The 12,022-nt window shown below is 44.2% G+C and overlaps 2 protein-coding genes across 3 annotated transcripts in view; one reads left to right on the top strand and one right to left on the bottom strand.

Moving 5' to 3' along the window:
- The window catches only part of NTMT2 (N-terminal Xaa-Pro-Lys N-methyltransferase 2), a 33,833-nt gene extending 32,505 nt beyond the window's left edge, over positions 1-1,328 (bottom strand). The window contains exons 1-2 of one of the 2 annotated variants that reach the window (XM_064515672.1): positions 1,143-1,328; positions 777-857 (exon numbers count right to left, since the gene is read on the bottom strand). The gene's annotated coding sequence lies outside the window, so the exon portion shown is untranslated. The remainder of the gene's footprint in view (positions 1-776; positions 858-1,142) is intronic. The other variant, XM_026123418.2, reaches the window with a different exon arrangement.
- The window catches only part of KIFAP3 (kinesin associated protein 3), a 71,445-nt gene continuing 60,737 nt past the window's right edge, over positions 1,315-12,022 (top strand). The window contains exons 1-6 of the mRNA XM_064515671.1: positions 1,315-1,484; positions 6,222-6,353; positions 7,654-7,808; positions 9,017-9,072; positions 9,553-9,694; positions 11,233-11,332. Coding sequence (XP_064371741.1) covers positions 1,453-1,484; positions 6,222-6,353; positions 7,654-7,808; positions 9,017-9,072; positions 9,553-9,694; positions 11,233-11,332 — 617 coding nt within the window. The 5' untranslated portion in view covers positions 1,315-1,452. The remainder of the gene's footprint in view (positions 1,485-6,221; positions 6,354-7,653; positions 7,809-9,016; positions 9,073-9,552; positions 9,695-11,232; positions 11,333-12,022) is intronic.

Below are 12,022 nucleotides of genomic sequence, written 5' to 3'. Positions count from 1 at the left end.
AATGTGCGTCTAAAACTACTTTGCATATGCAACTAGATTAAAAAAGAAATTCTCAGCAAAATAGGCAGAGGCTGTCAGGTATGTGGTACAGGCTGTTTGTTTAGATGACTTCAGAGTTTAAATTTTGGCTCATACTTATTTGAATAGCTACTGAAATATGACAAATATTTTTTGTTGGTGTCTTAAAGAAAAAATGAAAATGTAAAAAAATGGTAGTGTTCAATGGGATTAATGGACATTAAGCTTTTATTCTTAATATTTTGTGGCAACAAAAATGAAAGCTTAGGTACCTGGCCATTGTTTATTTTTATATTACCTCTGTGACTTCAGGCCATTTCAGTTATATGTAATGGGACTGTGGGTCTGTGAAGGGCACTCCAGCCAACTACACACGAGTGGATCTGCCCCGCAGCTTATATTTCACTGATAATAGCTGCTACAAAGTGGTATTGCCCTTTTATCCTGAAACCCAAACAATCCCTACTCCTCAAGCAATTCTTAAAAAAATAAAAACCTCTACAAATCCCATGCCATACAGTTTCATAGCATCTTACAAAAACGAGCAGATACAAAAAGGTTATTTTGAGACGGCACAGAGACTTCAAAAAGCCAAGGAGGCAGAACTGCCGCTGGCTTTACGCGCTATCCGTTTGGTTTCTACAGCCTGACAGCAGGGCCGTGCCGCAGCCAGGGTGGGCCCGGTTCACCTCTGTCGGGGATATCTGGATAACTCGGAGGAATCTCCCTTCGGGACCAGACGCTGCTCTGACACAAACCTTAGTTAAACGACAGTCCACACGGGCTCCCTTGCTACAGACGGCGTCTGACCGCTCTCGGGAACGCCGCGGCCCAGCGCCCTTTGGAAACACGAGGTGAAAGGACGGAGGGGTCAGGCGCTCGTTGTGCGGCGTGACTTTTCACACCAGGATTTCGGGCTTCCGCGTCGCGCCGCGGGCAGCAGCGCTGCGGGCCCCGGAGGGCGGTTGCGTCGGAAAGGCCTCGCTGGCCGCGGCCGCCTTTTGGCGGGCTCCGCGTGAGGAACCGCCCAGGCAGCCGTTAGGGCCGGGCACCAAGACGGCCCCAGTGCGGGCCTCCCCGCGGATCGCTGCCCCGGCCAGCGAGGGCCCGCGGCCGGGGCTTACCTGGCCTGCGGCGTCCCCGCGGGGCGCACCCCGGCGGCACAGGGGGATCTGGGGGGGGGGAGGGGAGCAGGCCGCGAAGCGCGGGCAGCGCCTCCCCCGCGCCTGCAGGGGCCGCCGCTCCAGCCGCGCCGCGCAGCGGGGGCCGCGCGGTGCGCATGCGCGCCCGCCGCCGCCGCGGCGCCTGCGCGCTCAAGGGCCGCGGGGGCGGGGCTCGCGCTCACCCTGGTAACAGCGGCCGCTGCGGGGCCGCGCCCAGCCGGGACCCCCGCCCCCCCTCCAACCGCTGCCCCCCTGCCCTGCCGCCGCCGCCATGCAGGGCGAGGACGCCCGGTACCTCAAGAGGTAACCGGGGGAGCCGGTTGCGGGGTGGGAGGGGGCTGCTGCGGTAGCGGGTGCGGGGCTGAGGCGTTGCGGGTTGTGGTGGGGGCTGGCTTGGGGCTGGGCGGGGGGTCGCGGGGCGTGGGAGGGTGTGGGGCGGGGGGCTGTGGGGTGAGGGGGCTGGGCGGGGGTCATGGCGCTGTGGGGTGAGGGGTTGTGGGGGGAGGGCGAGGGGCTGGGCGGGAGGTTGTGCCGTGTGTGAGGAGCTTGTGGGGTGTGTGAGGGGGTGGGGGGGCTGGGGAGGAGGTTGTGGGGTGTGTGAGGGTGTGGGGGGGCTGTGGGGGGTGTGCGAGGGGCCTGGGTGGGAGGCCCCAGGTGGCAGCAGGTGGAGGGGTGATGGCTGTGTTTGGGCCGTGAGTGGGGAGAGTGGTGTGGCGATGTTCGGGGCTGGGAGGGGGTGCCTTGGGGAATGGCGCAGGGAGGAGGGGGCAGGCGGGGGGCTGCGGGAGGGGTGGTGGGCGTTGGGTGCAGGCTGGAGGTGCAGCTGGGAGAGGTGGCCTGTTTTGGAGGCGATGTTAGAGCATGGCAGGCGGTGACGTTGGGGTGGGGAAAATGGGATCGTGTGGGGGTGGGAAACCGAGGAGAGGGAGGGCGAGCATTGGGAAAAGTGAGTTATGAGCTCACGTGAAAGTGGGTTGCAAGGAAGGGATGGGATGGTGAGGTGGGGGACTGCTGGAGAGGTGTGTGAGCAGCGTGTGTTGAGAAGTGAGAGGGGAGGTTGTGGTTAGAGGAGTAGGAGCAGGGTGTGATGGGGAGGATAAAGATGGTCGGGTGACAGAGATGGTGGCAGGAGTAAGGAATAGCTCGGGCTGGGTTGTGGTTGTGGAGAGTGGTTAGATGTGGGCAGCATGGATAAGAAAGGATAATAGGTGGAAGGATGGTCCTGAAGGGAGATAGTGATATAGAAAGTGGGTGATCAGGGTTTGATGTGATGAATGTGTCAAAGATGTAATGAATGAATGGTGTCTTTCTCTGTCGAAGCCAGTCAACCTACAGAGTAGTGTCCGTGTAGGTGACCCTGGATGGGTCTCCATCCTTTGTTTTGGAGCAAAGATGTTAGCAATCCCAAAAGACGTCAGGTCATCCAGGCCTCTGCTAAGACTTGATGTGTGAACAGTGTCACTTTTTCCCACCATGTGGATAATTTTATCCATCTTATCTTGAACCTTGTGGAGTTACTGGTCCTTCTCTTTCTCCTTGTTTTACATGTTACCCAGCAGTATTTGCAGAACTTGCTGCTTAGGCTTTTTTGGTGTGCCGCCCCCCTCCCCCCCATGCTGCATATTAAGACCCTTCCTCAGAAACAATCAAAAAACTCTTGATAATGTTTGATGAACACTAGTTCTGTTGTGTAAATGTGTTAGCAGGTGAAAATCAAATGGACACCTGTAGTTAAAGAAATGGTTGTAATTTCAGAGCAGTGCCTGTTTTTGGCCTTGCATGTTCTGTTTGTGACATCTTATGTGATCTTGGAGGAATCTTTTTATTTTGTAGTCTGCCCTGCAACAAGCCTCATTTTCTGTCCTATGGGGAGCACAAACTGAGAAACTGCGGATACTGTGCTGACGTTTAACGTGACTAGGCTTGTGTGCAAGTCTGGTGCTCCTGATCCCTATTTCCCTTTGTCATCCTCTGTGAGCAGTCCCCCTCCCACTGTGTCAGACTTGCTAGGATTTACAATTGGATTTTCAGTCTTATTCGCGTGCGCAATTTGTGCCACTTGTTCTTAGAATAGTTTGTTTTGGCTACTTCCCCCTAAAAGAATTAGTTAATAAAGGGCATTCGCACACCAGTTTCAGTTGTGAGAGAGCTCAGCTGGCACAGTTTTTGCCTGTAGAAAATGCCTTTCTCTTTTAAATCTTTAATAGTGCAAAATTCTTGTCAGCAGAGCAGGCAGTGAAGTGAGAGGCCAGACTGTGTGTGAGAGCTACCCAGTGCATTGCTTTTTCTGTCAGTTATAAGAATGTATTTTCAAATGTTTGATGAAGTGATTAGATGCATACAATCTCAAGATGGATAGAAATTCAATACAGTAAGTGTTGCTAATTGACAGGGAGAGAGGAAAGGGGGTTGTTTTGTTTAATGAAAGAGAGATTTTCTTTGTGATAGTGGCAATTTGAATGTAGTATTCTCCCAATGGAGATAATGGCTGTATGCATTGTATCGCGCATTTCAGTGTAGGTCTTCAAGCAGCTCACAAGGTTGCATTCTTCAGAGGAGGAACTCGAATGTGGATTTATTTGTGAATCCCTCAGCCCGGATGTAGCTCAAATAGGGAGGGTGGTTATTGGCTAGACTCTGTGAGAGGACAGAAAATCTTTGCAGCTGAAAATTCTTCAACTATCCCATCTGTTCCTCTTAAGGACAAAAACACAGGAAATGCTAAAGCTGTTTAAGCAGTCTTAGCCTGAGGTTCTGCTGGTAGCTAAGCTGATTGGTGGTATACTGCTGTCAAAAGGAGGAGATCTCACGCTTTCCTCCTTATCCCTGCTCATAGATAGGAAGTGTTATTCCCTTTCTATAGATGCATTCGTTTAGTAATGAGTCAAAAAACTCCCTCTGCCCAAAATATGAAGTGCTTTCTGCTGAATTGCTGCAAGTGTGTGTGAAAGGGTTTGACAAGCACTGATGCTGACACAAAGTGACTGGCAGGAGCAGGGAAAACTTGGGAAGATCAAATCCTTTTGGAAAAGATGAGCCGTTAGTTCAGCTTAGTGCTTGTAAAACTGCACCCAACTCTTTCAGGCCACCCCTGTCCTTTCCTGCGTATTTGTAAATATTATTGAGCTGTAACTTAACAAGGGTTTGACTTTCAGGAGGAACGTTCATGATTAGGCTCTTAGGCTTTAGGGAAGATGTAAATGTGGGGGAAATGGATTTGGGGGTGAGGAAAGAAAGCTTTTTTTTTTTTTTTTTTTTTTTTTGGAAATAGATTCTCCATAAGCTTTCTGCTCTGCTCGGCCAGATCTTGTGAAGCTTCTGTATGAGAACAGATAATGGTCTGAAATGAAGAATCTGTTTCAAAGTACTGTTAAGAGGAAAAAGAAGTCTCTCCAGAAAACCTTAAGTGATAAATGGGGTTCTGCTACAATCTCATACAGGAAAACGCTGCTCTTTAGCAGTGGGCAATATTTGTTTACCCTGTAGCTTTGCTAAGACTTTGTAAGGCTGGTAGTTGAACTAGACTGTTAATTTCTCATAGCACACCTTTCTGTGATTTGTGGTGGGTTTTGGGCAGCAGTGAGCATCTCAAGAAAAAGCTATTTTTTGCAGTTGCATCTCTGCAGAACAGAAAGCAGCCACCACGGTAACTGGGTGAAGAGACATGTATTCCAATCATTTTCTAAAGAGAGTGGTTACACTGAAGGCTGCATTCAAATTTACTAGCATTTCCAGTGCTGTGAGGCTGACCTAAGAAGTCTCTCGTGATCTAATTGACCCCGTGCCACAGCTAGCTGCCTCCTCACTTATGCTGATGCAACTACTTGTGAAGCCAGGAAGCTATCAGTAAATCTGGTTATTGAAATGATCTGCCTAAAACAAACAAAAAATAGCTTTAGAGAGTTGCTTTTAACCTGCAATATTTTAGCAGCCTGGTTCATGGGATGGCTGCACAAACTCTGTTGGCAGTATCAAGAGGAGAAGGAGCAAGTGTCAGCTTTACTACCAAAGATAGAACTGTGCAGCTGTGTTCTCTGGATGTGGTTCTACCGTTACTTTAAACCAGCACAGGAATGAGATAGAGCCTCATGGCCCTGTTGTCCCTGACTGCGCAGTCTTGACATGACGCTTGTGCTGGTGCAAGGGTTTGCATGGCAGGCTGGGTCAAGGGGCTGTTATAGCTCGCTGTGTGGCCACAGAGTTGCTGGCACAAAGGAGGAGAGAGCAAAATAGGCCCTTTGCCATTAAGGAATCCAGAGTGCTTTCCTGGAGAATGCTTTTCCCGAATATCTGTAGGTATAATAAAGCAGATAGATATGCTTGATTTTTATCTATTGGTGTCGGTTGATCCGGAAATTCCCCAAGCCCAGTAACAAGCTATTAAATGTGTTCCATCCTGAGCTAATGGGGGTTCAGACAATGGCTAAAGAACAGTAGTGAAAAGGGTTGTGCTTGAGAAGAGAGTAGTGAATTTGAATTCAAATACTTTGTAATTCATTCCTGGTAGATTTTTAACATCTAAGATTTAGCTAAGCCTACCAACAGACTCTTTGGGGGAAAGCTTCCCATTTGTAAATGACAGTACTTGTACCTCTAGAATTGTGCCATTATCAGAAGATTTTGCAACATTGGTACTGTAACATGGAATCAACTGGGAAATTCACCTCCCTTGTGAAATGCATCTTTTTTCCTGATCATAGTTCCTCAAGGGAGCTGGAAGACTAAGAAGCCAAAGATATATCCTCCTCCTCCTTTATTTTGCTTCTATGACTAAGACCTGACCAGTGTTTTTTGTGCATGCTAGAGGCAATATTCAAGTATGTGCAGCTATCACTAAGCTTCTGTTCAGCTGTCTGAAATGAAGGACTGTGACACCATACTGTGGCAGAAGGCCCAAGCCTGGGTTTTGATCTGAAAAGAACAAGAGACAGATGGCTGCTATTAATCTATATTCTGACATGTTTTTTCAGCTTTTCATTTAATCAGTAATTCATTTGTTTTTTTATCTTTTTTCTTTTTTGTTTTTTTTCTTCCCGGCAGGAAGGTAAAAGGAGGCAACATAGATGTACATCCATCTGAGAAAGCCCTCATTGTCCACTATGAAGTGGAAGCAACAATTCTTGGGGAGATGGGAGACCCCATGCTGGGGGAACGCAAGGAATGTCAGAAAATGTAAGGTCATAGCAAGTTCTGATAGCTTTTTTTGTTTTTAACAGTCATAAATTTGATAACTCAAAGCATGAACAACTTGTAAGAAATAATAGGTTATAATCTTTACAAAATTTAGTACCAGATTAATGGAGGGTTTAGAAGCCAGGAAGTAGAAGCCAGGATGTGCCTAGGAGAGTTGATATCTAAAACACATGCTGTAAACTGATTTTCATCTGTGTACTTTAAGATGTTTTATAAAGAAAAGCAGTTATTCCCATTTTACATGCTGGGAACTTGAGGTTCAGAAACATGAAGTGATTGGTTCCTACTCCGGTGGTGGTTAATGTCAATGCCACTGAAGCAATACTACTGAACCTTTTGACAACCTTGTGCCCTAGCTTTTAGCCTGCTTACCTCCTATTGTTTCAGTCTGTCACCCCTGCTCCTGATTTCACTACAGCATTCCGTTTTAATTTGCTTTCTATTTTTCTTTCAAGAGCAGTGAAGCATTCCTCATTGAAAAAGTCCAGAAATATAATTTCTGAACTACAAGTTTGGATCTTTCCTGTTCCCTCTCCCCCTGGCCCAGTGAATTTTTTTTTTTTTTTTTAAATTGAGCTGAAGTGGCTGCCTGTATGAATGCATGTAAGAAGAATGAGAAGAGAAGAGGAAGAGAACCCTTCAATTGTCTCGAATTTTTGAATGCATCAAAAACTTTCCTCTGGTTTCAGATGAACTGACCTAACTCACATCGGCAATGTGGTGGAATCCCCTTTTGCTCCATCCAGATATTAATGCCCACAGAGATTTTTTTTTTTCCCCCTCCTTGTTGCATGTGGGATCTTTGCTGCAGTGCTCTCAGAACTATAGGACACTCCTGACACTGCATCCACAGGTGCTACAAAAGAAATTTCCTTGTGCAGTTAATATCCTCAGCTGTTTCTTTGGAGATTTTTTTTTTTTTTTTGTGCTGTACTCCTTTGCAATCCTGAGCACTTTGTTTTGGAACTTATTACAAATACATTATTGGCTGCTGTATCTGAGATGATTATAAGGGATCTGTTCATATAGTTGAATTTAGCGTTGTCAACTGTTGGCTAAGAAAGAATTCCACCCTGTCAAATCTGTTTGACAGTTACTTGCCTTTTTGAGTTGTAGAGAGTCACTGCTTTGATGTTATCTTTCCAAATCATATACAGGTATCTTCAATGCCTGTGCTCATTTCTGCCGTGACAAATTCATGACTGTGTAAACTTAAATCGAAGCTTTGAAGATATAGAAATCTAGCAATTGAGATGAAATCTGTCTGACTGTGTTTCAGCATTCGGCTAAAGAGTCTCAACGCAAATACAGACATCGCTTCTCTGGCTCGGAAGGTAGTTGAAGAATGCAAACTCATTCACCCCTCCAAACTTGCAGAGGTAGAACAGCTGTTATACTATCTACAGAATCGCAGAGATGCTTCAGCAGGGAAAGGTAAATAATACAGGAATAAAGTCGCCTGGTGGTTGGGGTGCTTCAGTGTTACCAGCAAGTACAGTCTGAGGTTTCTCTTAGTTGAGATCTTAACTTGTTTGATTTAAACCTTCTCCAGAGAGGTGAGAATGGGGAAGGTATATGGTTAAACTGCCCTTGAAAGAAATGACAGTCTTGGGGTATGGGGGGGGGGGGAAGGTAGGATTATCATTTTAACAATCAAAGTATGATTTTAGGTTGGTCAAACTTGGTACTGATGCTTCTTATTGGCTGCTTAGTGTTTCAGCAAGATCTTGGAGGCACATATTCTGCTGTTCAGTGTAGCCTCGTTGAATTGCATCTGCTCTTGCAATGACATCAAAAGACAATGTGAGGATCTTCCTGGGAGGACCTTGGTTGTCACTTGCTGCAAGGGGAGATGATGTTAGGCTGAATTCAGGCTCTCTGTAAAGCTGAAGCCAGGAGTTTCTGTTAAGCTTTGGTACAGTGTTAAAAACAGCTTGAGTGGATACACTTGTCTACTTCCTAACTTCCTGATGAACAAATTACTGAGAACAATAATTCTCTGCTCTGATGCCAAGGCATCTTAGTGGTGCTATATGTATCTTAAGTTCGTCTTCTATTTTCTGCCCAACGGACAATTTCATACTCAACATCCAATCCTGCATTACTTTGTGGATAGCAAGGTTTCATGCAATCATGAAATGGTAAGCTCTATTCTCAAGCTGAATAACTTCTCTCAGTTGAATGAGTTTAAAACAAAGATTAATGTTACCGCTCTGGGTGTTTTACCCTCTTTTATTATGTATTATATGTGTCTTGATGTATTACAGGACAGATATGATTCTGCTTGGACACTGGCAAAGCAGTTAAGCTATCTCACTGTAGAAGTGAGTATGTTTCACTCTGGACTTGCACTAAGATTTGTCGTTCTCTGCCTCCCCAGCTAACTGGGCTATAACTGATCATTTGGACTGAGGAGTCAAAGGCATCTGAGGGTTTATTTTGCTCCCTGTGTGCTGTTAGCTGCAGAAACTGAGACCCTTTAGCTGTGTTAGTCTAAGGGGTCAGTGTATTTAAGGGGTCAGCTCGATGCAAGGGGACTCTGACCTTGGTCTCTACCAAAATGTATAATGTGACAATACTGGGTATGCTTTTGTCTGTGAACATGCGTACCTTCAACTGTGGCCATGTCTTTTTCATTGTAGAAAAGAAAGAGAAATCCAGTAAGCCAAAAGATCCACCCCCTTTTGAAGGAATGGAGGTAAATACTGGTATTAGAGAAACACAAAGGCGTATTACTTCTTAAATAAGTGGCCATATGAATGGGGGTGGGAGAGGAAAATGCTGAATTCTTCTTTTCTTTTTGTTTTTTAAACAAAGAACTTGGTTTAGAAATATTGCACAATAGAATAAAAAATCATCTCCATAAAGGGTAAAATATTTGACTTGCATACTTCTTCTAAGTATAGCACGCAGCAGGACAGCAAGTGAGGTCTGGAACATCGGACAGGAGGCAGGGAGTCATGTCTGAGCATCCTTTGTTTCTTATAATTAAATATTCTCAGATTTCCTGGTGTTTATTGGCAGTCATTCTGTATGCATTGATTTTTTCTTTAATTTTATTTTTTTCTAACAAAACTCAAGCCCATGCACTCTTTTGTCTGCAGAATAACATTGTGTTTGATTGTGTTGAATTGACGTCTCTTTCTCTGTTAAAACTCTTGCTTATTGCTGCTTTCAGATTGATGAAGTTGCCAATATCAATGACATGGATGAGTATATTGAGTTACTGTATGAGGACATTCCCGACAAGGTGCGCGGCTCTGCCCTCATCCTGCAGCTGGCTAGGAATCCTGATAATCTGGAAGAACTGCTGATCAATGGTAACTTTAAAACCCAGTGGTAACAAAGAATTTAAAGTTCTCTTGATATTGTGTTGGTTTTGTGGTGTTTTTCTCCAGGGAAAAGTAATTTACTATTCATTTGGGATATCTGTGTTTTGTAGTTTGTTAGGCTGTGCTTCTCAGTAAGTTGGCTGTCAAAGCCTGTTTAGATCTTACAAATGGATGCTTCTTAGGCTGTTTTAGGTGGGTTCAACACCTGAAAATCTCCCTGGCCTCAACAGGCTTCAGCCATTTGTTCTGATCCTAGTTATTTTGATGATGAATTACCTTAAACTGGCATCGCTGCTGGAGAAAAGAATGTAGATCTCTATCCTGAAGACTGGACTGTAGGTGAAACTTGCCTTGAAAATGGGATTTGCAGTCTGATATGAAGATGGAGGTCTAGTATCCAACAGAGTTAATAAACTGAATGTAAATGCATGACCCAAATATTTCACTAGCATACCATACTCTTTCTATTTATGGATCCATCTTAAAATTGTATCAGAATGCATGACAGGTACATGCATATGGATTGTGCTATGTGCATTTTGAGTGTTATGTCAACGTGGAGTAGTGTGTGTTTGTAAATACATATGTGTGTATATGTACATATCCTTGTTTCCCTACCCACTGTCCCCTCTCACAGGACTTTATAATCTGTAAAGGTGAGTCAGACAAACAAAAGATAAAGGAGATCCAAGCTAGACCTCCAGAGTGATAGTAGGTTCATGTCTTGTCTCTTTCCCTGATCCTTCTATCCCACATTCATCAAATGGCTTCAAAATGCCTGCTGCCCATCTGGCAAAGTCAAAAAAGTGAAAATATTGTTTAAAAAAAAAAAAAAAAAAAAAAAAAGATTGTGATGGGAGGGGAATGGTAAGCTTGTACCCATGAGTTGTTGAGTGTATTTTACTGCTTGAAATTGCTAGTTGTTGCTTTTTTTGTTCTTCTTGTTCAGATTGCCTAACACAGTGCATCTGAAGAGGGACTAGATTGGGGAAAGCAAATGGAAAGGATATGCGATCCCAGAATGAGCAATAAGCTGAAGTATAACAACAGGAAATATAAACCAAAGTGTTAAATAATACAAAATTGTTAGAGGGAAAAAGTAGGTAGAAAATAGTGGATGAGAAATTGTAGTTGTCAAGGCAGAAATTAAAGGGATTTGGAAGTGAATGTGATGATGATGTAGGAAGGGGCTGGGGGTGTAATATGGAGCATTCAAGTGGCAGAGGCTACAGAATCGTAAGGTTAGTAGTAGTTTTAAGATGACTTTAGGATTTCATTGTGACTTCCTTGCATGACACCTCTTTTTAGGTTTGTGTCTGGATGATCAGTCAATCAGTATACTCTGTAATACTCTAATACAGTCTCCAAAGAGAATGTTAGCATCGTTACATATTAAAGTGAGATAGCTTCGAAACTCTTCCATCAAAAAACTGATCCTGAGTAAGATGTATCCAGATTTTGTATCTCACAAACCAAAAAGGAGGAGGTGAAATGCTGATGCTCATGTAAATCTTGTCTTCTTTCAGAAACTGTCCTGGGTGCATTGGCTAGAGTGCTAAGGGAAGACTGGAAACAAAGCGTGGAACTCGCTACTAATATAATCTATATTTTCTTCTGTTTTTCAAGGCAAGTGCAAGGTCTCTCCGTGTTTAAGGAGAAAAGGAACTTTTCTCTGCTTGGTGGCTTTTCATTTGTTATTTGCATTGTACTGCAAAACTTGACTGAAACAGGAAAAACTACTTTTGCTGAGATGAAAACATACTTGTTACAAATGATGAAACTGAGGCACAAAAAGAATCCCCATGGTGAGGCACTGTGTAGAAGTGTTAGGAAGAAACTATCTAGTAAGGATTCTGACCCATAGCCAATAGACTGTGCTGCCATCTTGTATTTCTCTCATACACTCCTAGACGGAAGAAACAGCATTCAAAACTGAAGCAAGTGCTTGCACATGTTTTGATAATTCAGTGTTTCAGCCTACCTTGCTTAGAAAATAATTCACATGGAATTTGTAATGCAAATTGACTTTTAAACTTCTCTCTTATTTCTGGTGTGTAGAGGGTCCTCTGAGGCACTTATAGTGTGAAAAGTGGGGCTGATAGGTAAACGTTTCCTTTATGTGTTTGTGTTTTTATTTTGATTTGGAAAAATATACTAAGATTTTGTCATTTTCATTCCATAAGAAAAAAACCTTCTAGCTGGGACTATAAGATTAATTTAAAAAGACAAAGCTAATTTCTTTATATGTTCCTTCTAAATTCACGTAATAAAGCGCATACCACGAAAAAATCCAAATTAATTTTCCTGGTGAAATGC

The sequence above is a fragment of the Dromaius novaehollandiae genome, chromosome 8, assembly GCF_036370855.1.
Source record: "Dromaius novaehollandiae isolate bDroNov1 chromosome 8, bDroNov1.hap1, whole genome shotgun sequence".
Lineage (NCBI taxonomy): Eukaryota > Metazoa > Chordata > Aves > Casuariiformes > Dromaiidae > Dromaius > Dromaius novaehollandiae.
The sequence above is the reverse complement of the archived record's forward strand: the minus strand, read 5'-3'. Positions and strand labels throughout refer to the sequence as shown.